The sequence below is a fragment of the Geotrypetes seraphini genome, chromosome 1, assembly GCF_902459505.1.
Source record: "Geotrypetes seraphini chromosome 1, aGeoSer1.1, whole genome shotgun sequence".
Classification (NCBI taxonomy): domain Eukaryota; kingdom Metazoa; phylum Chordata; class Amphibia; order Gymnophiona; family Dermophiidae; genus Geotrypetes; species Geotrypetes seraphini.
In genome coordinates, this window is record NC_047084.1 from 335,970,594 (window position 1) to 335,997,636 (window position 27,043).

Below are 27,043 nucleotides of genomic sequence, written 5' to 3' on the forward strand. Positions count from 1 at the left end.
GATCGGGGCAAAAGGGAGCCCAAGCCCTCTTGCCCCGCCGATTCCCCAACTCCCCGACAATATCGGGCCAGGAGGGAGCCCAAGTCCTCCTGGCCACGGCGACCCCCTAACCCCACCCTGCACTACATTACGGGCAGGAGGGATCCCAGGCCCTCCTGCCCTCGACGCAAACCCCCCCTCCCCCCAACGACCGCCCTCCCCCAAGAACCTCCGACCGACCCCCAGCCGACCCGCGACCCCCCTGGCCGACCCCCACGACACCCCCAACCCCCTTCCCCGTACCTTTCTGTAGTTGGCCGGACAGACGGGAGCCAAACCCGCCTGTCCGGCAGGCAGCCATCGACGGAATGAGGCCGGATTGGCCCATCCGTCCCAAAGCTCCGCCTACTGGTGGGGCCTAAGGCGCCTGGGCCAATCAGAATAGGCCCGGGAGCCTTAGGTCCCTCCTGGGGGCAGGGCCTGAGGCACATGGTCGGGTTGGGCCCATGTGCCTCAGGCCCCGCCCCCAGGAGGGACCTAAGGCTCCCGGGCCTATTCTGATTGGCCCAGGCGCCTTAGGCCCCACCAGTAGGCGGAGCTTTGGGACGGATGGGCCAATCCGGCCTCATTCCGTCGATGGCTGCCTGCCGGACAGGCGGGTTTGGCTCCCGTCTGTCCGGCCAACTACAGAAAGGTACGGGGAAGGGGGTTGGGGGTGTCGTGGGGGTCGGCCAGGGGGGTCGCGGGTCGGCTGGGGGTCGGTCGGAGGTTCTTGGGGGAGGGCGGTCGTTGGGGGGAGGGGGGGTTTGCGTCGAGGGCAGGAGGGCCTGAGATCCCTCCTGCCCGTAATGTAGTGCAGGGTGGGGTTAGGGGGTCGCCGTGGCCAGGAGGACTTGGGCTCCCTCCTGGCCCGATATTGTCGGGGGGTTGGGGAATCGGCGGGGCAAGAGGGCTTGGGCTCCCTTTTGCCCCGATCGTGTCGGGGAGTCGGGGGGGCAAGAGGGCTTGAGCTCCCTCTTGCCCCGATCGTGTCGGGGAGTCGGGGGGGCAAGAGGGCTTGAGCTCCCTCTTGCCCCGATCGTGTCGGGGAGTCGGGGGGGCAAGAGGGCTTGAGCTCCCTCTTGCCCCGATCGTGTCGGGGAGTCGGGGGGGCAAGAGGGAACCAGGCGGAGAGAGGGCAGTTAAGCGCAGTGCCTGCGCGGAAGGATGCAGCTCGGGCGACTTCGTTGTGTGAAACGAAGTTCGTTGTACGGATCAAGACATAAAGTTCGTTGTGCGCAGCGTTCGCTGTGCGAGGCGTCCGTTATGCGAGGCACCACTGTATATCTAAACCCTTCTTCCCTCCTCCCTTTCCATACAATTATTTAATTGAATCAATCTTTGTCATATTTCTTTTTTACATTTTTATTTTTATTTTTTTTCATTTATATAAACCCTCCCCTTTCCCTTCCAATCATAAATAATGTTAAGAAAATGGTGTTTATTCATTACAAAACAATGTCAATGGCCCCCATATTTCATTAAACCTTTTATAATTTCCATTTTGTATTGCTATTGAATGTTCCATTCTATATATGTGACATAGTGAATTCCACCAGAAATTAAAATTAAGTCTTGTGTGATCTTTCCAATTTGTAGTAATATGTTGCATGAATAATTAATTTAAAAAAAAACACTTGTGGTTGGGTATAGCGGGGTTAAGCTTTAGAAAGGGATATGGCGCCTTGATAAAACCCCTTCGAGTGAAACATGTTGGGTGGTAGAAATCCCTGAAAGCATGAACACAAGTTTTAAGCTAAGTATTTAAACTATTTCTACACTAAGGTGGAAAAAAGTATTTATAAATTTAATACCATAGTATGGAAGATCGGTGAGGAAGTACACAATGAATTTGTCTTGAGTGCTAGGTGGTACTTCTGAGGATCTATAAACGTTGTACTATTTACTGTGAAGAGAGTTAGGAGGGGTAAGAGAATATATACCCTTCCAAACTGAAGTAAGTGTACAGTTCAGGCATACAAGTGCTGATATTCTATAACCTTAGTGCACAAATGATGTTTATTTTTAAGCGCTAAACTTGCAGAATGAAGGAGGGAGGGAGTTCTGAACTTTTGAGTGTCTTCATTCCAGGACTGTATTTCACTGCAGTGAAATGCTGATGGATTAAGTATTTGCTACATAGGACCAGATTAGAGAATGACACAGGGACAAATTTTTTCCCTATCCCCGTGGGAACTCATTTTCCCGTCCCGTCCTAGCAAGTTCTTTTCCTGTCCCTGCCCCATTCCTGCAAGCTTTGTCCTCAGGTGCACAAGCCTCAGACACTTTAAAATCATAAGTATCCGAGGCTTGTGTGGTTAAGGCAGAGCTTACAGGAACGGGGCAGGGACAGCGACAAAATTTGCGGGGACGGGACAGGGAAATTGAGTTCCTGCGGGGACGGGGAAAAATTTGTCCCCCATGTCATTCTCTAGGCCACATGTACTGAAGGGATTTTACTTTGTTAATTTTATAACAGGGCACCTAGGTTTTTGAGACATACACTTGTCTATGTACCATTTCTAAAATAGCCAGTTTGAAAGCTGCTACACAAAATTACATCTGCTCCAATGCAGGAATGATTGTGTTTGTTGCTGTCTAACTTCTACTATACCAGGGGTAGGAAATTTCAGTCCTCAAGAGCCACAGGCAGGTCAGGTTTTCAGGATATCCACAATAAATATGCATGTGATAGATTTGCATCTCAAGAAGGCAGTGCATGCAAATCCATCTCATACATATTCACTGTGAATATCCTGAAAACCTGACCTGCCTGTGGCTCTCGAGGACTGGAATTGCCTACCCCTGGACTATACAGATACAGCTCTCTGCATAGTCCTTAGGTTTTTGTACTGAAGCAAGGACTTCTCTAAGTTACTGGCCACTGTAAGAGTTTCCCGTTCAGCCAACCCCTAATTCTTTAATCTTTTATGTCACCAGTCAGACTCTGAATCAGTTGAATAGTTCTTTAATAATGAAGCAAATAACTTACAGTCAGATGATAGTTCAATGTAGTTGAATTCCTTCTTACTCCACTAACATATCGCATCTGTGCTTGGATTGTCCACACTGTGGAGATGACACCGTTCTCCAGACTTAGAAGCAATCTAAGCTGTGTTTGATTGTCAGAATTAAAGGATGAAAAACCTGGCATGTGCTTAGCAGATATGGCCACTGCTCTCCTCAGACTGAAGGAGGAGGCGGGTCCATGCTCTGGAAGCAAAGCTCTCTGGGTTGTTGAGTCCACAGAGCACCCATAACTACCACACATTTAAACAAACATTAACTGAGCAAATGCCCACATAGCATGGGGGCATAACAGCATGTACATACAGTATGTGCTGGTAGAAGTTGGTACTCGTGTGTGTGTCGAGCATGTAGAATACAGTTTCACATGCTCCAGTGCAGGAGTGGACAACCCAATCAGGTTTTCAGGATTTCCACAATGAATATGCATGAGATTGATTTACTTGTACTGCTTTCGTTGTATGCAGATCAGTCTCATGCATATTCATTGTGGAAATCTTGAAATCCTGACTGGGTTGAGAGGCTCTTGAGGACCGTGGTGTCCACCAGTGCTCTAACACCTTTAAAATTACCCGGTGTCAACTGAGCGCAGCGCTGAGGTGCGCGCCGAGAAAAAGACTGTTTTTAGGGGCTACGACGGGGGGTGTGGGGGGAACCCCCCCACTTTACTTAATACAGATCACACCGTGTTGTGGGGGATTTGGGGGGATGTAACCCCCCCCCACACACATTTTACTGAAAACTTAACTTTTTCCCTGTTTTTAGGGAAAAAGTTACGTTTTCACTAAAATGTGGGGGGGTTACAACCCCCCAAACCCCCCCACAACGCTGCCACGATATGTATTAAGTGAAGTGGGGGGGCTCCCCAACAAAAACCCCCGTCGCAGCCCCTAAAAACAGTCTTTTTCTTCGGCGCGCGCCTCCATCTTGCGCTCAGTTGTCGGCGCGCGCCTTTGTCTTCCGCGTTACTGTCTATGAACCAAATTACCCTGACCCCACATACAAACACAGCTTGTTATGACTCATTTTGTAGCAGAAATAAATGAGTTGGAATGTAGCATCCTGGTTTAGCATGGTGCTGAGTGAGCCAGTGAGTAAAATTGCACTGGTTTTTATTGAGTGTAGCTTGGAATGTGCTCATTTGACTTTTACTTAAACTTTACCTCATTCTTTGAGATGTGTTCAGGTCAGAGGAGGAAAATGGTGCATGCCCTTAGCTTTTCAACAGGACATGCATTATTTGCTCTCCCCCCAACCAAATACATACACACCTGTTTCTTTTCACCTATCTGCACAGGTATGCAGGAGTTTTTCTTTAAAATTTTCAGGGGTATAATTAATCCACAAACTTCATGTGTGCACAGGTTAATCAAAATTGGCCTCTTCAAGGCAATGTGATAACCCTGAGGATGATGAATAGGAAGCAGGAGATATTCCACTCTGTGCAGCCTGTTCTGTATCAGTTTCCCATCCTTCTCCCACGCAAAGGCTGCCATTGAAGGGAGCACTCAGTGATGACAGCTGCAGACAGCTAAGGGAAATGGAATAAGCATGGATAGATTCCAGTGCTGCACATTCAGAACCATCTCGTTCAGGGCTTTAAAGCAAGCCGCAGGCATTGTGTACGGGTGAGTAGACAGCACAGGTGTACTCGGAGGGAGTATGGTTAGGACTCTATATGATTCTTGTAGCACAGTGACCAATAGGGAAAGGTTTTTACAGCAAGCAATTAAAAATGCAAGTGGGTAAAGCATTTAGAGCATAGTTCACAGAATGCTTTTCAACTTGCGTATATGTGTGTTCTGGCACACATGCGCATACCCATCTTCATTTCTCTCTGTATTGCCCGTGTGTGGTTCTTGTATCTGTGTTCTTCAGGGTAGGGGAGAGACAAGTTTGTTGGAAGGTTAGTTTTTGGGAGTTGGAACAGTTTGTAGGTTGATGGTGCAGTTGCAAGAAGTAGTTTTTGGAAGTGAGACAGTTGTGGGGGGGGGGTAATGTTTGGGAGGAGGAACAGTTGCAAGGTAGTTTTTGGTTTATAGAGGCAGATTGTGGTGTGGCGGGTAGTTGGGAATAATTTTGGGGAATGGGGCCATTTGCAAGGTTGGGGGTAATTTGTGAAGTGCTAGAGCAGTTGCAGGGCTGGAGCAGTTACAGGAGGTAGTATAAAGGGGTTGGGGAAGTTTGCACTATGTTGGAGTAGTTGCAGGGGTATTTGGGGGAGAGGCAGTCTGCAAAGTGAAGGAGCAGTTATGGGGGTTTGAGCAGTTGGAGGGGATACAGAACAGTTGCGGGGGTAGTATTAGGGGTGTTGATATTTTGCTGGGTGGTTGGGCAATTACAATTTGGTAGTTTTGATGTAGAGGCAGTTACAGGGGTTCTTTTCTGTCTAGAGGCAATTGGGAAGTGGTAGGGCAGTTTGAGGGTAGTTTTTGTGGGTGGGGCAGTTACAGGAGTAAAGTTTGTGAGCTGAGATAGCTTGGGGGTGGGGCCATTTGAGGGGTAATTTTGTGGGAGGGAGTAGGTTTGTGGGTGGGATTTTCTTTGATTGCTGGGGTGTAATTTTTGTGAGTGGGGAGTAGTATGCAGGGTGGTGGGTCAGTTGCAAGAGTGGGGTAGGTTTTTGAGGGGTGGGGCAATTTGGAGGGGTTAAGAGAGCAGGGAACAGGGAAGATGCAGTTAGGAAGTTCCTTGATTCGATGCTATAGAAACTGAAACTTTCTCCCATAGAAATGTATTGGACTATTTAGGAGGGGAGCTTATTTATCTGGAACCCTTGGTCCATTTTGGCCCATTTTCAAACTGTGCTCCTTTTGACCTACTTTTTAATCTCATGCCAATTTTCATGCCTTTCCATTACATTTTCAGGCAAATATTATTGACCCTTTTAAGTAATTCTTTCTAACTTCCATTGGGTTGAAAGGAATTTTAAAAAATACCAGGTCTTTCTAACCTTTGAAAATCAGTGTATAGTATGTCTAGTTCAGTTTCTTTATTGAAATTTTTAGCATTACTAAGTCATAAAACTGAAAAATATCAATCAAGAATATCTCAATAAAGTAGAACATAGAAATTCCCTTCAGGTCTTATGAATAGTCTTAGTTAACATTAAGAAAAAGAATATTATAGTTGTAATTGGTTATTTTGTAAATATATGTCAATGGGTGACCACAGTGCTTTCTGAGCAGATAAGGAGAAAGGAGTATGTTTTTCCACAGCATATAGCTCAAAGCGCTTATACATGAAAAAGGCCCACCAAAAAGTATAGTCCAGATACTTAGCAAATTTCCAGGGTTTTTTCAAGTTTTTTCCAATTTTTATAAACATGTTGAATACCTAATGAAAGCATTATGTCAATTAGTTTTGGTTTACAGATAGAATTTTCAAAACATGGATGCAGGGAACGAAGAATTATTATGTCAGAATTAATCTCAGCGGAACAATACTAGACTTTGATAGCAGACCAGATTTCTCTCCAAAAAGGCATTATTTTAACATAGTCAAATACCATATGGATTAGAGTGCCAGATGATGAACTGCAATGCCAACAGTTATCGTTAGTCAGTAGAGTAGCTTTTATCATTCTATGTGGAGTCCAGGTGGCTTTCCATATAATGAAGTATAAAGATTGAGATAGTCCAACAGAGAGTAGCGGTCTATTAACTTTAGACAGAAAGGTATTCCATTCCAGGTCATTTATTGCAGTAGTAAGAAGTTGAGACCATTTAGATTACATTACCTCAGTAAATACATAATGATAATCCCTTAAGAGTTTATAAAAACTGGAAACAGCTTTTACCTTGTACAAGGACTAAATCACACCATTTCTTAATATATGTAGCCTCAACTGGAATGGAGTGAATTAATTATAAAGACGAGGTGAGTGAAGTTAACAGTAACCATTGGGATACGCATTGAAAATACTTGCTATTGCGTTTAAATCAAAAAACTACAATATGTTTCAGGAAAGGATACTCTTCAGTAAACTTTGAGAAGGGTTTTAGGTGATCATTGGAATAAAGTTGTTTTACAGACCATATATTGCTCAGTTGCCATTTTTTTCCAATACGGGAATTTATTTTTATGTTTAAATTTTGGTTTATTCCAAATAGACATATCTCTATGAGAATATATAAATAAAGTAACTACTTTGTCCAGGTTATGTAAGGCAGTTTGAGTTGCAGATAGTAAAGTAAATTGTTTAAGGTGTTTAGGTATGTGCATGGTGGCAAGGTTAGATATAGGTTTGGGTAAACAGAGTTGCTTTTCTAATTCCAACAAGATTGGAACAGTAATCGAAGAGGAGCAATCTGTTCAAATCCAATGTGCACCATATTTAGCTAATGAGGCTAGACGCTAGAAATAAAAATCAAGACGATTCATTCCGCCATTTATTTTGGAAGCTTTCAGTTTATGTATGGAGATTCTGGGTTTTTAATTGTTCCATATGAAGGATGTCAGTTGTCTATTAATCCAACGATAAAATTATTTTTTTGTAAAGAGAAGGAAGCATTGAAAGGATGTAATTAAGTTGCAGGGCTAGGGTCATCTTAATAGAGGATATTCTATCCCACCAGAATAGGTACAGCGGGGACCATTTTGAAACTGAATGTTTAATTAAGGGGTGTTAATTAAGTGAACATCGGGTTCATTTGCCACTTTTTGGCCCACTCTTCCAGCGCTGTCAGATCTTTTTGGAGATCTTTGCAGTCTTGTGTTTTCAACCCTGCTGTATAGTTTGGTGTCATCTGCAAATTTAATAACCTCACATTTTGTTCCTGCCTCCAGGTCTTTAATAAATATATTGAACAGGAGCGGTTGTTTAACTGCCTATCCAGCTCTGAGGCCTGTCTCATGTCATAAAAGCCAGCAAGTGAGAACTATGTGCAAAGTACAGAGGGTACAACAACAAAAAACCCTGCCACCAGCAGTTTTTAGAAGTTTTTTTAAGAAGGAACTCCACCCCCCCCCATGCTCAAGCACCCATTTGCCTGCTTTAGGACAAAGACCACATATAATTTTACTCACGGCCTCTATATCTGTTCTCACAGCGAAAGTATATACTGTATGTATTTACACTTTGAGATTTGACATGGTATTTTACACTTCCTATGTGTACAGGTAGAATGTTACTGGAAGAATATACACGTAGGTTTGAAAATGCTATCTCTGCACATATTTCTTCTCCCTAGGAATTCCTTATCTCGGTTCAGAGAAGAGTGCATATGCTAAACAACGTGTATCGAGAGAAACCAAAGCTGAGTTAATCACTTTGAAAACTGTTCTCTTACTGACTTGTATTATATTTCTGCCAATGTGTTAGTTGATCATTTCGTTTAGTACCCCAGTTAAAATTAAGAGGTGCTTCAATCATGGTTCCCCCTTGTGCTCAAATTACTCACAAGAGCGATAAGTAAACTGCTTGCAAATATCCTAGAATAAAATAACTAATTAGCTTCTGTATTTCCAGAGAAGTCAACTGTATATGATTTACCAGCAAATTCAGTGACGGGTCAAAAGCGCGCGAGGAAAAAGGTGCGCCGACAACCGAGCACGGACAACTGAGCGCAAGGCTTAATCGCGCCGAAGAAAACCCGTATTTTAAAGGGCTCTGATGGGGTGTGTGGGGGGGAATCCCCCCATTCTACTTAATAGGGATCGCGCTGCCTCACGCTGCCATTTTGGGGGGGGGAAGTTAAGTTTCCAGTATAATGAGGGGGGTTACAACCCCCCAAACCCCCCACAATGCCAGCGCGATCTCTATTAAGTAAAATGGGGGGGTTCCCCACCAACACCCCCCGTCGGAGCCCTTTAAAATACGTTTTTTCTTTGGCGCGATGAAGTCCTTCGCTCAGTTTTCCTTTGTCCATGCTGTTTATGTGCATTGTTAAGGATTGATTTATGCAGTGGAAAACATTGCCATTCCTTCCAACATGTCCTCTTGTCTCAACAGATTCCGAGGGCATTTTGCCCCTCCCCCTTCCCTCCCAGTAGCAGCACTGATTGTGTATTTTCAATCATTGATGTGTTATAGGGCACGGAGGGTTTTGGCACCCCAAGAACTGCAGACCAATCAGGAACTGACAGCATGGAAGTTCTATCTGAAGCCAGGTAATTTATTTTAGTCCCAGACAGCTGCTTATAGTAATCTGTGTTTGCTGTATGGGTTTGTGAAAAATGAATCTACTGAAATGAATAGGAATACGTCTCCACTAATCAGCGATACAGCTGATTCCTGCACGCGGCTAGTGGCTGACGTAAGAGAAGGCATCTGGATCAGTCGCAAGCTTCTTGCTGGAACCAGTGGCTGCAGCTTCGTGAAGAGATGTACCACTGGGAGAGAGCCAGCCAGAGGAGGTAAACACTTGTGGGAGGCAGAAGGTGCTGCCAAGTCAGCCGCGAGCCATGGCTTTGCAAAGAGAACTGTGATGGGAGGAGAGATCCGGTCAGAAGAGGTAAAACCCCCGCAGGAGACATAATTTTGGGACGTATAACCGAGGGAAAGACGAGGGGCACGTTGAGACAAGGAAGGGAGAAGGATAGTCGCATTTGCACAGGAAGGGAGGAAGAACGGGCACGTTGACAGAAAGGGAGAGGCAGGACCCCGATTCATAAGTAAAAGTTTGACATAAGAACAAAGAAGTTGCCTCCGCTGAGGCAGACCAGAGGTCCATCTTGCCCAGCTCCCGCGGTGGCCCATCAGGCCTATTGCCTGAACAGTTGTCCAGACTAATTTTGTAACTTACCTCTAATCCTATCCCTATAACCTACCTCTACTCCTATCTGTACCCCTCAATCCCTTTGTCCTCCGGGGACTGCCTGTACTGTGAGAATCACTCACAACCTCAGGTGCTAAGGCAGTTGTCCTAACTATTAGGGCCACCTCTCCACCCTTAAAGCAGCTCATTAATGCAAAACGGTGGGGTAATGAATACCCCAAACCAGCTTTGTGAGCCCGTTTTCATTGGAAAGATAACTCTAGCTCTAGAGTGGTGGGTACTCTCAATAAGCTGTGTAAAAAATTAAATACATTTAAACAAAAATTTACCTCTTTGTGCAGAAGTGCTGAAACTTTTAAGGGTTCTTTAGTCCCATTCAGAGGTGCCCCCTGAGCGATTTCAAACCCTGGTGGCCCAGTGAAGTGGAGCTGCCCTACCCTTTTAGAAAGCTCCTCCCTTCCGAAATAAGTGCCAGCCCCCTAGCATCCTGACTCACCCAAAGTCGGGGGAAATGCGGGTGAAGCAATTCTCCTGCCTGGGTGGTTTCCTTCTTCAAATGGCACTGGCTAACCTCTAGCTGTGGTCTTGTACTACTGCTGGTACGGATCAGATTACCAAAAAAAGTTGAGGTTACTGATTCAGTATAAGGGTTCAACTGAAAATACTCTGGATAGTATTCAACTGACGATGGTCAGTGATTTTATGCACTGACTTTCGCTGGTTAAATTAGACCCCAGATATTTAATACTGGGCCATATCCAGGCACCAGCTTTCAATATCTAACTCTGACCAAACATATCTTGGCTACCAGACCTTAGGTGGGTCTCATTGGCTGATATTCAGTTGGGTTCCAGAACCCACATAAAGGGATCCCTAATCCACAACCTCTACCCCCACCCCCAGGCTACCTTGACAGTCTTCATGGAAGTGGTTCTCCAGGCTTTTCTCATAGTAATTTTGGCTGACTCTGTTTATAAGAGATTTACTTCCATAAGCTAAGCTTTGTCTTCCACTTTGCAAATAATTATTATAATGTAATTTTCTCATACAAATTAAAGTGAACTGGTTGCTTCTTGTGTGTGTGCGATGGTCTGGTTTCTGAACTTTTGTTGACCAGAACCAGACAGCAACAATTTAAGTTGCAGCTGAACCCAAATTGGAAGTAAATCAAAAACATAGGACCCGATATTCAGACTGCAGGAGTTAGCCAGGCTGACTCCCGCGGTCGGTGCTGAGCCCATATATTCAATGCCTGACCATTTCAGGTGACCAGCATTGAAACTCTATTTTTTGGCCGCTAAAAACTTAACTAGCCAAGTCAATATTCAGCACTGATTAGCCAAGTTTATAACAGCCAAAGATAGGCCAGCTATTTAAGTAGCCTCATTTGGCCACTCGACTTAGCTGGCCAATGATCTGCATTTTGCAGATAGTTATCTAAGTCATAGGACATAGCTGGCTCTCCATTAGCTGTCAACAGCCATTTTATGCTGAATATTAGTGCTTAGGTGACTGTGCTGTTTGGCCGTCCAGGAACTGTTCCTGATTGACTAAATAGTGCTGAATATTGGGTGGATAGTGTTTAGATATGCTGCTGAAAACAAACATCTAGCAGCTGTTTAGCCAAAAAATTTGGCTACTTTTGGTTCAGTCTAACCCAGAGGTCTCAAAGTCCCTCCTTGAGAGCCGCATTCCAGTCGGGTTTTCAGGATTTCCCTAATGAATATGCATGAGATCTATGCATGCACTGCTTTCAATGCATATTCATTGGGGAAATCCTGAAAACCCAATTGGATTACGGCCCTCAAGGAGGGACTTTGAGATCCCTGGCCTAACCTGAAGGTGATTACTTCTGCAAGGTAACTACTGCATGCACTAGAGCAGTGTTCTTCAACCACCGGTCCATGGACCAGTGCTGGTCCACAGAAATTTCCTGCCGGTCCACAGGGCCAGCACGTGCATCAGGCCCAAAACAGTGTTCTTCAACCGCCGGTCCACGGTGCGATCGATGCGGCGTTATCTTCGAGCCAGCTCCCTCTTCCTAACTGATTCAGTGCACAAAGCCACGGGCAGTGGCTCCTACGGGCATTCTGCGCCTGAACCGGAAGCCTTCTCTCTGAAGTTGCAATGTCAGAGGTAAGACTTCCAGGTGAGGCATGGGGGACATGCAAGGTGCAATTAGTACTATTATGGGGGCGGGGTCTGGGGTGGAGATTGGGTAGAGATGGGTGGGGTCTGGCCCACGACTTAGCCCCGTGTTCCTCAACCGCCATCCATGGACCAGTGCCGGTCCACAGAATAATTATTTTATTTCTGCGGTCCACAGGTGTAAAAAGATTGAAAAACACTGCACTAGAGATGTATGAAAATAATCATAGTCTTTATTGGACACAAGTATTCACTCATATTCAGAGTTACTGAGTTGTGATTATAGGTTACAGTAAAAAAAAAAAAAAAAAGTAAACTGCATAGAAATAGGTATGTAAATGGCAGAGGTCTCAGTTGTATTGGAGACATTCTGTCTGTCTCCTAAGTTCTTATAATTTCTCATCCATATACTTGTTCTTAGGTTATATGTGGGGTATTTTTTACTCACTTCTACCGTGTACTATGCTGTGTTCTGTGAATCCAAACCTGCATGCTTTGCAAAAGGTATCAATCACAGTTTCTATTGCAATGTGTCTAGTGGTCATGAATGCTAGGGTCTTGTATCTGAACTAGCAAGTTGCTTGCAGAAAATTGTCAATCATGTTTTCACTTCACCTCCTTCCCAGGGAGCTGCTCCTGCCCCTTCAGTTTGTTTTCTGCAAGCAAGTTGCTCAGAAGTGTTTTTTGATCTGCTCTGCAGTTTTGTTATTTTCAGGTATTTTTTTCTCAAGTGTTGTTTGGAGACCTGGTGCCCGGAGGTTCCCACTTGTTAGGATCTCTGCCTGGAAGAAGATGCAGACTCACATGGCAGAAATATGTTGCTAACAGGATCAACCCTCGGGGACCCCTAGCTAGCCAGCCTGTTTTTTATATTTTTTGAGCTCAGGGGCCATCCCCTGCATAGTTGCTTACATCCCTGATCTAGTCAGGAGCTTGAGCGCAGCTGATTGGCACCTTACTAGCTTGTCTAGGACTAACAGTGGGCCATCTGTGTGAAACTCCCCCCCCTTTTGTAGCACAGTTTTCTGGGATAGAGGTTCAGTCCGACTGTCAGCCCGAAGACCGGGTTCATCCAGTGAATCTGTGAGGCAGAATTTTTCTCCCTTGATTCCAGCTGAAATCCTATCTTGAAACAGACAGGCACCACATGGCAGAGTGAGTAAGGCTATTGAAGCCTATGGGGAAAATTGTGTGTGGTGGTAGGGGTCCCCTAAAAGTTCAATTCGAAGGATTCTGATCCCAGAGCCCAGGTCCCCCCACCCCAAAATCACTTTCTCTATGATTTATTTTCTTTCAGAGAGATCTTCATGGGCCATTTTTGGTGTGTTGTTTTTTTGTTTGTTTGTTTGGATTTGAGAGGGGGGGGGTTTGGCGGCGGGCAGGGGATGCCAACCCTTCCCCTTGCTTATACCATGTTTCCCTGAAAATAAGACAGGGTCTTATATTAATTTGTGCTCCAAAAAACGCGCTAGGGCTTATTTTCGGTGAAACACGCTATCTACCATTGACACTTGCCATGTTTAGAAGCCAGGATTCCCTGTGTACTAGAACCACACTATCACTTACCTGCCAGGAGTAATGGCATTTCACACATCACGCTATTTTCCAAGATAATGCATACTGAAAATGAGTGTCCTGACTAGGATAGGAACCACATCCTCAGCAAGAAAACACTGTACCGTGTTATACCTATCCCTCCTTCCCATTCCTTTGTGCACCATAACTCCACCGACCCTCACACCGTGAGACGTACATACCTCCGAAGCCTTCCCTCTGCCGCGTCACTGAAATTCTGTAACTTCATCCAACTTGTTTGATGCAGAATAAATTCAAATAGCATTAACTTAGCAAAAGAGTAAAAGTAATTGTTTGCTTCTTTTCTTTAGGCTTTTACTGTGATCTCATTTTAATGCTATGAGGTTTTCACTGGCAACGGCTGCTTCGCGGCCTTCCCTCTGTGACACGGCAGAGGGGCGGCCCCTGCAGGAAAGGCCGTGAAGTAGCCCGTTGGCAGTGAAAACCTTCTTTGCTGCTGGTGATGAGTGTTGTATCATCTGCATAGTGCAGTTTGTTTATATTTCAGCCACCAACTTTTTGAGATTCCACGTGTTGCAGAAACATTATTAATTTTCAGCACTTCCCTTCTGACTGGCAACAGTACCTCACTCATTTACCAAAGTATTGATTGTGGCAGCGGCACACCTCTGCAAAGTGGGGTTACAGGTGACCCATATCTGGACTGATCAGAGCCCAGGCAGAGGGAGAAGGCAGTATCATAGGTGATTCAGGTCTTACAGAACCTGGGTTGGCTCTTGAATTTTTGAAAGAACTACCAGTCTCTCAAGTATTTGGGAGTTCTTTTCAACATGTTAGAAGTCCTTATCTATCTTACAGAGGCATGCAAACAGAAAATTTGCAAACAAATAATGAGCATCCTGGCTATTGCAGCCCCCATAGTGTGACACTATCTCCAAGTTCTAGGATCCATGATAGCAATCATAGAAGTGGTACCTTGGGTGAAGGCATATGTGAGTCTACTGCATGATTCTCTTTTGACCCTTTGGTCTCCTCATAAGGATTCACTCCAGATGCCACTGCCTTAGACAGCGGAAGCATGGACCAGCATGTTCTGGTGGCTTCAGCTGCATTCTCTATCAAAGGGCATGCCCCTTTGGCTGAACTTGTGGGATATTCTAACATTGGATGACAGCCTGTACAGCTGGGGAGGCCATTGAGCAGTAACCCGGTTCAAAGGTGATGGACGCTGACTCAGAGGAAGTGGTCCATCAACAAACAGAAGCTATGGGCCATACAGCTAACACTACAGAAGTTAGAGAAATCCCTGAAAGGGAAGGCAGTCTTGAGTATTCTCGGACAATAACAAAAAACTATTCTTAAATTGGAGGTAGTGCTTCTGTTTGTTCTGATGAAGATCATAGTGATGGCTCAATATTTCTTCGAGAGATCCTTTTTGTAAGAAGGAAAATCTCCCTGATGCAGCGGCAATTGGAGCCGCAAAATGCTGACAGCGCAGGAGTAATAGAACTAATATAACATCTATTTATGATCTCTTGAATTGCTTTAAATATATATTAAAAAATTGGTTAGTGAGATGATGAAAGACTTTTTAAATCTGAGTGATAATGCAAGTTTAAACACTTCGATTGAATTATCAACATTTGCTGGTTTTGAAATGAGCTGTTTTGAATAAGATTTTCTGAGTATATTGAAGCACTAAAACACATTAAGTAAAAAAATTTTAATTAATCTATAAAGTTGAAGGCAAAAGAATAAAACTGTTAATAGTCCACATGTAATTGTCCTACCAGACCCTACCAAGTTAAGAGTCCATATGTAATTGTCCTACCGGACCCTACCAAGTTAAGAGTCCACATGTAATTGTCCTGCATGTGGACTATTAACTTGGTAAGGGTCCTATAGGACAATTACATGCAGATTATTAACTTGGTTTTATTCTTTGTATTTTTATAATTTGAAGAGTGAATAATAAATCATCTTTCAGAACATCCACATCCACAGTTTTTTGTTCTCATTATTTGGATTGCTTTCACTGTGGAATATTGAGTCGTCTTTTTGTTTTTGTCGAAAAGAATAAAACTACCAGAGGGAGGTTTTTATGCCAGTGACTGAAATAGGGAGCCTTGAAGAATCTTTTAATTTTTCCATATAGCTCCTGTATATCCTCCATATAGCTAATTTTTCCATATAGCTCCTGTATATTGATGAGGCTTTTCTTATCTTCTGGTTTAATCTATCAAGGCAGTATGTGGTAAAGTGAATTGATTTAATATAGTAGTAGGTAGGCTCTATATGAGCTTTTCAGAATAGGTCTTCTTGGACAATGCCACAGCGGTGACTTCGGTCAATCAGCAAGGAGGCACCAAGAGTGCTCAATTATGTCTAAAAGCTGGGGGTCATCGTTCAATTTGATGGTCATGGCAGTGAACAAGAAAGTGGATCATTTTTACAGCCGCAGATGCGAGCCCAGAAGTGCCGGATTGAGCATCTTAGTTCAACCATGGCTGGAAACGGAACTCTTATATGTATTTCTCCCATGGCCAATAATAGGCTGAGCAATCCTTAGCATTGGAAACCATCCAAGGTGATAGTCTTTGTAGTTTCAGATTGGCTGCAGCAGCCTTGGTATGCAGATCTGTTGCTGCTATAGAGGGACACGTCTCCGGTTCTCAGTACAACAAGAGCTACTGACTCAAGGCCCAGTTGCCCTAGAAGAACCAGACTGCTTTGGTCTTAAGGCATGTCTCTTAAGCACATGGAGTTAGAACGCAGGAGATATTCCAAGGTAGTTATTGCTACTCTCCTTAGAGTTAAGGCCTGGGAGATGTTTCAACACTAATGTGTTCAAACAGCAAAGTAGAACCGCTGTGAGTTCCAATCTCAGTGGTGCTAGCATTTATCCAAGCGGGACTCAAAAAAGGGCTAGCCATCAGTTTGTTTTGTTTGGTTTTATTCATTTATATCCTGCTTTATACAAAGTACATGTGGCAGGTATCTCATGTTTCAGGGTCCGAGTGAATGTCTCCTGGCCTCTCATCCAGATATAGCCAGATTTTTGAAGGGGACTCTCAGGTTGCATCTGCCTGTTTGTCAATCCATTCCGTCATGGAATCTTAATGTTGTCCTACAAGGTCTGACCAAGGCGCCTTATGAGCTTTTACAGAAGGCATCTTTGATGGACCTCTCAGTGAAAACAGCTTTCTTAGTAGCTATCACATCAGAAAGAAGACTCTCTGAATTTCAGGCACTTTCCTGCAGAGAACCTTTTCTCAAGACTTTGGACGTAGAGGTTTCCCTGCACATGGTGCCTTCCTTTTTATCGAATGTAGTTTTAGCTTTCCATGTCAAATCAAGAAATATGATTGCCAGTATTCTACTCCATAGGGTCGGAGAAAAAAGACAACATTCGTTGGCTGCTGGATGTGTGGAGAGCAATACTTCGGTTGCTCAGGGTCACTAATGAGTTTCATCTCTAGTCATTTATTCATGTTCACCAGACAAGCTAAACTGGGCAAGCCGGCATCTAAGGCTACTATCCCTAGATGGATTTGCATGGCCATCAAATCAGCTTGTATTACCTGCGGGAAACAGTTGTCAATATCTTTGAGAGCACATTTGGCCTGAAATATTGCTTCTTCACGAGTAGAAGCCCAGATGATTCCACCTGAGGAGATCTATAGGACAGCTTCCTGGTCCACTCTTCATACTTTTACAAAGTTCTGCAGAGTGGACGTAACAGCAAGAATTGATGCAACGTTTGGGTCCTCAAGATTTGAGAGCAGGCTCATCAATCCCATCAAAGACTCTAGGACCTACTTTGGTATATCCCACTTGTCGAGAGTGACACACCTATTGCACTAGAAAGAAAGATTAGGTTCTTACCTCGATAATATTCTTTCTTGTAAATAGGTGTGTCATCCTGGAACCCCCCACCCTGTACTTCATACAACTCGCCTGCTTACTGAGTGCTATCTCAAACAAAAATAACAGTTTCTAGTCTGAAATTTTTCAGGCCAGTCAGATTTAAGGGATACAAGCACTTATGTAACTGTTAAATAAAAACAAAAAAAACAACCCCATCCAGAATGAGAGAAACAAAACACATCACACGTTGGGGAATGTACGAGCTCCATAAATGTTAAGCTTACAGTTATTTTACACTGCTGTTTTTTAATTGATTCACATTGTTCATAAATTGTGTTTTATATACTTCTTTCAGAGCAGAATAGACCTGTGTTATCGGAGAGTGTCCCCATACCCCTCCTTCTTATATTCTGTTATGAGGGCTGTTGCCTTACTTTGTACAAATCGAAGAGGGCAGCACACTCCACTGAGGAAGGAAGAGGAATTGAAAACTGTGATTGATACCTTCTGCAAAGCATGCAGATTGGATTCACTACCCCCTTGTCTAAAATGACACATCTATTTAAAAGAAAGAAAATTATCGAGTTAAGAACTAGAGAATGACAGGGAGGCACGGAGACAAATTTTCCCTTCCCGTCCCATCCCCGTGCGAACTCATTTTCCCGTCCCCACAAGTTCTTTTCCTGTCCCTGCCCCATTCCTGCAAGCCCTGTCCTCGCCTGCACAAGCCTCAAGCACTTTAAAATCATAAGTGTTTGAGGCTTGTGCAGTTAAGGCAGAGTTTACAAGAATGGGGCAGGGACAGCAGCAGTGAGAAAACTCACGGGGACGGGATGGGGAAATTGAGTTCCTGCGGGGCCAGGGACAAAATTGTCCCCGTGTCATTTCCCAGTAAGAACCTAATCTTTCTTTACTATACAACATTGACATTCAATACTAAGCTACACTAGTCAGACCTACATTTATTCACTTTTTATCATAATAAATCATTTATATGTTTTTTTATATAGCAAAGAAAATGAATTTGAGGGAGACTATTTGCGACATCCACAGGTTAGTGATTCTCACCATTCTAAGTACTGTTCATTTGACACAATTAAACTGCAGGTCATTCACTAAGGGGGCAGTAAATATTTGGAAAAGCTATCTACATCCATTATTTTTCTCCCCCAACCTAAACAAGCCCCAGAACAATATTGGAGACTTTTAGGTGCATTGATAGAGAACATTTCTTTGTGAAAATAATTCTCTAGCTTTTAGGGAGGAAAAATAGTTGTAATGGTTCCCAACCCTGTCCTGGAGGTGACTCATGCATATTCATTAGGGCTATCCTGAAAACCTGACTGGCTGGTGGTCCTCCAGGACAGGGTTGGGAACCACTGGTTTAGACAATGTTTTGATGCATGAGTAATATGTCGTGGTTCGGTTAAAAAAAGTTAGATTGCTCTAAGTCAAATAAATGTTGGCATTGTCATCTCAATGTAGGGACTTTAGATAATTTATTGTTCCACTCATTTTGGCTTTTTGGAAATCAATATGGGACCAAATAAATTGTTTGTTGGATAATCCTGTGGCATTATCCTATGATTCTGTGCTATTTGGCATATCAATGAGAGCTAAAAGTCAAATATCAGCTAAGAACAACAAGCTTTTATTAACCTTTTCCTATCGTGTGTCCCGGATGACAGGACATTCCAAAAATGACATAGACATAGTCTGTATGGACTAATAAAGAGCCTGGAACACAAAATATTTGAATTTACAGACTTATGACTTATTTACATTATGTTTATAATAGCCGTAAATGATAACGGTGAATAATACAAAACTTTGCTAAAATAATTACGATTGGAACTAGCGTAACGTAAAATTTATTACAATAGGAAAAGGTTAATAATGACAGGAGTCGCCATACAACAAATTACGAGCAATTGGAAGAATTGGAAGAGGCTTAATTATAGTTTTTGGTGGAATTCATTGTGTCATATGTATAAAATGGAAAGATCTTTAGCCATTCAGAAAGGGAATTTTAAGAAATTTCAGGAGATTTGGAAGCCATTAACAAATTATTATAACATCTAATCATTGTTTTCCCCTATAAACATGCACATCTGGGAGGGGGGAGGTTGGGGGGGTCTGATAGGATAACTGGACGATGGGCTAAATATCAAATCAAATTCTTTCTGCAACAGATAATTTAGCTCTAAAACTCGTTTCCATAGAATGTAATAAAAGCAGTCAGCATAGCTAGGCTTTAAGAAAAAGTTTGGACAAGTTCCAGCATGTAAAATGTGACCAAGATAGGCCTGGTTTGGAATAGCCTTCCATCTTTTGTGATTACTTTTCCTGGATTATTTTCTAGATGATTTTTATATTTATTTTAACCATTTTTCTTTCATGATATGAAATGACCCCAGTAGCTTTCTAGTTTATTCTGGCTTCTTTCCTTGGAGTAGGAAAGCTCTGAACAGGTGGAACAGGCAGCTGATGCTCCTGGGGCAGCAGATGGTTTGAAGTAGGACAAAACGCATCAGACACAAAAGGGGAAGGAAGCATTTTGAAATAGCCTGGGCATGTGTGTTTGCCTCTTGTCACTGCACTTAAATCTCCTTTTTAGCAGCCTTTTCTGACGGTACATAGTATTTCTCACTATAGCTTGCTGTCATATACTTATTACTTGATGGGTCTCTCACCCCCCTCCATTTCCTTGAAGTAGCTGATGCTTTTTATAAGTATTCTGTAGACACCAGTGGAGGTATAGCTGGCTCCTTTGCAATATTTTAAGATGTGTCTTTTTAGTTTGGCAGACAGATTTCCCTAGTACCCCTGGGCCAGTGGCATAGCGAGGGTGAGAGGCACCCAGAGCGGTCGCGCCCCTCTCCTGCCCTCTTCTCTGCCCCACCCTTACACTCCTCCACTGCTGCGAGCACTACTTCCCTTCCCCCATACCTCTGTAACGTTTCTGGCATGAGCAGCAACCTGCTGTTGTGCCTGTGTGGCCTCTCCCTCTGAGGTCACTTCCTAGGCACGGGTCCAAGAAGTAACATTGAAAGAAGAGCCGATGCAGGCACGGCAGCAGGTTGGCTTGGTGGTTGCTGCTTACGCCAGGAACGTTACAGTGGTAGGGGGGAATGAAAATGGCAAGCGGCAGTGGGAGGGTGGAGAGGAGGATGAGTGGCACACCCCTACCAAGATGGCGCCCAGGGCGGACCTCCCCTAACCCCCCTTACTATGTCACTGTCTCTGGGTTGAGAAGAGAATGCTCTTGGAATACCGTTAGGGCTCCTTTTACTAAGGTGCGCTAGAGCTTTAACACACGGAATAGCATGCACTATATTAGCCCGCGCGCTAGACCTTAACGTCAGCATTGAGCTGGCGTTAGTTTTAGAAGCGTAGCACACGGTAATTTCCCCAATGAATATGCGCACGGTAATATGGCACTCTCCCCTCTGCTGGCTCTCCGGAGCCACCATCAGCTGGGCAGCGGGGAGAATGGCGGCTGCAGGCGAGCAGGAGGAGCTGTGCCTAGTGATTACTCTTCTGACCAGGCGCCAGGCATAGTTCCTCCCCCTTTTACCAGTGTTGCTGCACGCAAATAGCATGCATATAATCTGCATGCATTTGTTCTGAGCATCATCAGAAAAAAAAAAATCGCTCTCACCACAGTAATTTTTACCACGGTGATGGATAAGTTACCATATTTTTCTCCAAAAACCCCCCAGCCACATGACCTCACCCCGTTCTGCCTCCAGCCCCACCCTGTTCTGCCCCAGCCCTGCCCAGTTCTGCTTCCAGTCCTTCCCAGTTCTGCCTCCAGTCCCTCCCCCACAAAGCCTCCTCTCTTCTTCTGGATGAGCTCCAGCTGCGTCTGGAAAACCTAGAGCATATGTAGATGTGTGTGACATCATCCACGCTTCCTCAGAGGCCCTCCAGATGTGACCAGAGTTCATCGGGGCTTTCTAAAACCCGGCCAAATGTCAGGTTTTGTAAAGTCCATCCAGGAGCCCAGACAGTCTTCTAAAATGAGGACCTTCCAAAGTTTTCCCGGACATCTGGTAACTCTAGTGTTGGAGCTTTGTACATCCTGCTTTGTACATCTTTTCCTGTTGCTGCTTCACTGCCCCCTATTCCAGTTCCACTTCCTTTTTTGTCTGCAAAAGCCCTGCTTAAGACCAAACCCAGTTTTAAACAAAGAGCTGAATATCGGGACTCCTTTTTTTTTTTTTTTTTTTTTCTTTCACTGTTGAAGCACTGCTTATATTCTGAGATAGTCCTGCAGGACTTCAGCAACTGAGTGCAAAAGCTTGGCCTCTTAAAGGTTGCTGTTTGTGTCAACATAACATACAATTGTGATTCTATATTTCTTTCCAATCATTAGATTTGTGGCATGTCTTACCTTTTTATATTTCTAGGTAAGGTTAGCATACATAGGGCTCCTATTACTAAGCTCTGAAAAGCTACTGTCTACTTAACACAGTTTACCACATGATGCATGGAGGTTTACTGCAATAAAAGCCCAATGTGTGCATGCAAACCATGTGCATGTCTGAGGGATGGAAAATATAGAAACATGACAGCGTATAAAAGCCAAATGGCCCGTCCAGTCTGCCCATCTGCAGCATTCACTATTTCCTCCTCCTCCCTAAGAAACCCCACGTGCCTCTCCCACACTTTCTTGACTTCAGACTCAGTCTGTCCCTACCACTTCTACTGGGAGACTATTCTATGCATCTACCACCCTTTCTGTAAAAAGTAATTTCCTTAGATTACTCCTGAACCTGTCACCTCTTAACTTCATCTCATTCCCTCTTACTCTGGAGTTTCCTTTCAGTTGAAAGAGACTGGCCTCATGCATGTATTTTAAATGTCTCTATCATATCTCCCTTCTCAACCTTTTCTCCAAAGTATACATATTGAGATCTTTGAGTTAATCTCTGTACACATTATGATGTAGACCACTGACCATTTTAGTAGCCTTCCTCTGCACCAACTCCATCCTTTTATATCTTTTTCAAGGTGCATTCTCCAGAATTATATACAATATTTTAAATGAGGGCTCACTAGAGTCTTATTCAGGGCATCAATACCTCCTTTTCCTACTTGCCATGCCTCGCCCTTTGCACCCAAGTATCTTTCTAGCATTCGCCATTGCCGTTTCAACCTGTTTAGCCACCTTTTAGATCATCACATACTATCAGACCCAAGTCTCGCCCCTCTTTTGTACACAAAAGTTCTTCACCCCTTAAACTACCGTTCCCTCAGGTTTTTGCAGCCCATTTGCATGACCTTGCTTTTCTTAGCATTACATCTTAGCTGCCAAATTTCAGACCATTCCTCATGCTTCACTTGGTCTTTCCTCATGTTTTCCACACCATCTGAGTGTCTATTCTTTTGCAGATTTTGATATCATCTGCAGAGAAGCAAATCTTACAAGACAGTCCTTCAGCAATATAATTTACAAAAATGTTAAAAAGAACAGGCCTAAGAACCAAAACTTGAGGCACACCACTGGTAGCATCCCACTAGCCTCTGTTGCCTTCCACTCCATGCAACCAGAACCGTACTGTCATCTGACTTCACTTCTTTATCAAGTCAAGCAGTGAAATTGGATGATGGGAGGGTACTGGGGAGTTTCCTTGATAAAGCTTTGGGCGAAACAGGTTGGACTAGAAAGACTTCCCAGCCAGATAGTGTTGGATCAAGATGATCATGAATGATTATGTTAAGTAAAAATTTAAGCATTTTTTTACCTAAAGATTTCTAATAATCAAATTGATTTAAGTAAAAATTATTATAGTTGAAGGACTTATGAAGATATCGCACAAGGCTTTTATCGCTATTGAAAGTGACTTGTGCATTAAGTAGTGTCACCGAGGTCTTGTAAGAGTATTTATAATATTGTTACTTCATTTACATGGACTTATTGAGTTATTTTGTGCACTAATATCAGCATTAGCACATGGCCATTAATTCAGGAAATGTAAAATCGGCTATTTTCTGGCTGAGGTAAAAATGGCCTTAGCATATGCGGAATAAATCCATGTAGCGGCACACTAAGACTACTTTTTACCAAAGCTTTATAAAAGGACCTTATAATAGGCAAAATGATGCAAGCAACGATGACGTGAGAGCACCTCTATAATAAACTGTTTACTCTTGCTGTAACGCTGTCTTTCCAGCTTGGTACGCTTGATATTCTACAACTTTTGTTTTCGTGAGGCAAGCTTCGTCTGATAGAGTTTACACTTTGTTTGGCTTTAGTATCTGGACTCTTGAAGCAGGCTGTTTAGCTGAAATACAATTCATGTTAAAGCAAGCATCAAGTCTTTGTTGATGCAATAAAGCTTTTCTGTGAGCACTACTGGTTGATTTGCATTTCCATTAGCTTTGATGTTGTGGGCTTCATTGACTTTCCTGAGGTGGATTGTTTTTCTCTGTTTTTCAATGTGCTAGAAATCAAGAGCCAGACTTGTTCATTGCTGAGCTTCATCCTGTAAAAACAATTAAGCACATGGTTTTGTAGAATGCTAGCAGAAGTTAGCAGAAATGTGCCTCCATTTAGTTGCGTCCACCACGTACACCATATAGATAGCAAGCGTAAATGCACACCCCTAAATGCAGCACTTTAGCACATAACTTAAAGTATTCTTGACTTATGCAAGTAAATGTTGCTCGTGCCCATGGGCCTCCCCTGTGTATATCCCTTTACCTTTCTGCCCTAAGTGAGTTCTAGAGCAGTGTTCTTCAACCTTTATATACCTATGGACCGACAGAAATAAAATAATTATTGTGTGACCGGCATCGGTCTGCGGACCGGTGGTTGAAGAACACTGGTCAAAGTTGTGGGCCAGACCCCACCCATCTCTACCCAATCTCCACCCCAGACTCCACCCCCATAATAGTACTAATTGGAACACTATTTTTTCCATTCATTTTTCATAGATACACACAATATAAACTTATTAACAACACATAATGGTTAACCACAAAATTAAACTACACAAAGCACACTGACAGCAGATGTAAATTCTCAAACTTGACATAATTCAATCACTAAATTTCACTAAATTAAAAAATAAAATCATTCCCCCCTACCTTTGTTGTCTTCCTCCCTTCATGCTTTGCCTTACCTTCTGGCCTGCTCCCGCCTGGCCATTTTATGCCGCCTCCAGTGTTATCTTCAGGCCGGCTCCCTCTTCATCACTGATGAAGTGCACAAAGCTGTGGGCAGCAGCTCCTTGCGCATCCCGCACCTCATCTGGACGCCTTCCCTCTGATGTTGCGATGTCAGAGAGAAGGCTTCCGGTTCAGGCGCAAAACGTACATAGGAGCCACTGCCCATGGCTTTGTGCACTGAATCAGTGCCGCATTGATCGCACCATGGACCAGCGGTTGAAGAATACTGTTGTGGGCCTAATGCACGTGCCAGCCCTGTGGATCGGCAGGAAATTTCTGTGGACCGGCACTGATCCTTGGACCGGTGGTTGAAGAACACTGTTCTAGAGTACCACTGAGCTCCCCCCCAAGGTAGCAGTTATCCTTCAAAGTCAAGTTCAAGTTTCAAGTTTTATTATTCTTAATATACTGACCATCAACATGTATCTGGCACCTAAGATTGTGCGTGCACATCAGCGCACGTAACCAATGTGCATGCACAACTTAATTGATTAATTGGCACCAATAATTGCCAATTAACATCTGATTTTTGTTTGTTTTGTTTTTTTAAATCTTTATTCATTTTACATCGTACAACAAGTGTAACAATAGATAACAGTTAAATTGAATTGAATACAACACTTGAATCTCTATCATATTCAACATTAAAATATTAAAATTTTTAACCCATTCCCTCCCAATCTAACTACAGTGGTACCTCGGTTTACGAGTGCACCGGTTTGCGAGTGTTTTGCAAGACGAGCAAAACATTTGCAAACTTGGTGCCTCATAAACCGAGCTTGCCTCGCTGTACGAGCACCCCCCCCCCCCCGTGATCCGGCATCCCCCCAGCGATCTGGCATCCTCCCCGCTCGAGTCTGCCCCCCCCCCCCTTGATCCTACATCCCCCCCTCGAGCACAGCAATGACATCCCTTACCCCCACTGGGCACTAATTCTACTGCCGGTGCCCAAAGATCCTCCCTCTTCTGGCGCGGCCTGGGCTGGGCAGTGTGTCAGAGATCCTCCCTTCCCCCCCTTGAGGAATCTGACGCTGCTCCATACCCCTCCCCGCGATCGGCTTCCCCCCTGCGAACCGGCATTCTCCCCCCACTCGCATTGCCCCCCCTCCACCGTGATCCTACTCCCCACCCCCCTCCCCGAGCATGTCAATGAAACTTCCTTTACCCCGACTTGGCACCAGTGCCGGTGCCCGAAGATCCTCCCTCTTCTGGCGCGGCCTAGGCTAGGCGGTGCATTGGAGATCCTCCCACTTCTGGGCTGGGCTGGGCTGGACTGGCTTTGAGCATTTGCGCAAGCTCAAAGCCTTCTGGTCTCGCTCTCAATCTCAAGAGACTCATCTGTCTACGGTAGAGTCAGGCCAATTAACATCTGTTAATTGACGCTAATTGAGATCAGTTAGAAGTTATGCACACAACTTGATAGGCACATTCCACAGTGTTATTCGCCATGTCCAATGCATGAATTTGAAAGGATGAGGGGGCATAGCCAGGTCTTGGGTGCCCAGTTGTTCAGTGCATAACATAGGCGCAGGCATTTAGGCCTGGTTTTAGATAGCCTAAATGGGTGCACCTAGCACTAAACCTGATTCTATAGAGTGCACGTGACTTTTATAGCATCATGCTTAGCGTTGTAATAGTCATCGCCAATTTTTTAGGCACCAAGTATACAATCAGAAATCCTTTCACAGGTTGTTTTAGAGCAGGGGTGCCCAACGCGTCGATCGCAATCGACCAGTAGCTCAGGAAGGCAACTCGAGTCGATCGCACTCGTGTTGCCGTCCTGATTTACGGGCCGATCAGCCTTCCTCTCCAGTGTTCTCCCTAGGGCCTTTTAGCTGGGCGGTCCGCCCAGCTGTCATCTGCCGCTGCTGAACATTAAAAAAAAAAAAACCAAAAAACCGGCTTGGAGATTTCAGTCCCTAGCGAACTTATGCTCCGGGCTCTAACGTGTGCGTACAGGCTTCTCTTCTCTTCCCTCCGAAACCGGAAGTTATGTCCGGGGAGGGGGGGGGTGGAGAAGGGAAGCCTGCACGCACATGTTGAGAGCCCTGAAGCAAGCGTTCGCTACGGGCTAATGCAGGAGACAGGTTGGTGAAGCATTTGTTCTTGTTCCTGCCGGGTCCTGCCTACTTTCTGTTTCCGCGAAGGCAGGACCCGGCAGCATTTCCCCCAATAGGTTGATCATGATCTTGGGCTGATCAGCCTTCCTCTTCCCGACGGCAGAATTGACGTCGGGGAGAGGAATGCTGGTTGGCCGAAGCAGGGAGAGCTTGGGGCCTGTTATTGGTGGCGTTTGGGTCCTGGTCCCCGATGGTAATGGCAGTGGCAGTGGCTTGGGGGAGGGCAGGGAGAAAGAAAGAAAAAGGGCAGGCAGGGAGACAGAAGGAAAGAAGATGAACAGAAAAAAATGAAAAGGAGGCAGAGAGAAAGAAAGGGCAGGGAAGAGGAAGGAAAAGTTGGGGGGAAGGAATGAGGTCTGGAGGAGAAGAAGCATACAGGCTAAAAGAAGGGAAGAAAGATTGTATGCACAGTCAGAAGAAGAAAGTGCAACC

At 44.3% G+C, this 27,043-nt stretch overlaps 1 protein-coding gene across 6 annotated transcripts in view; it reads left to right on the forward strand.

Moving 5' to 3' along the window:
* FAM13A (family with sequence similarity 13 member A) overlaps window positions 1-27,043 on the forward strand; it is a 416,553-nt gene that overhangs the window by 321,162 nt on the left and 68,348 nt on the right. For all 6 annotated transcript variants that reach the window (XM_033959097.1, XM_033959069.1, XM_033959088.1 and 3 more), the window contains 2 exons: window positions 9,080-9,156; window positions 18,326-18,368. In XM_033959097.1, the coding sequence (XP_033814988.1) occupies window positions 9,080-9,156; window positions 18,326-18,368 (120 nt within the window). The remainder of the gene's footprint in view (window positions 1-9,079; window positions 9,157-18,325; window positions 18,369-27,043) is intronic.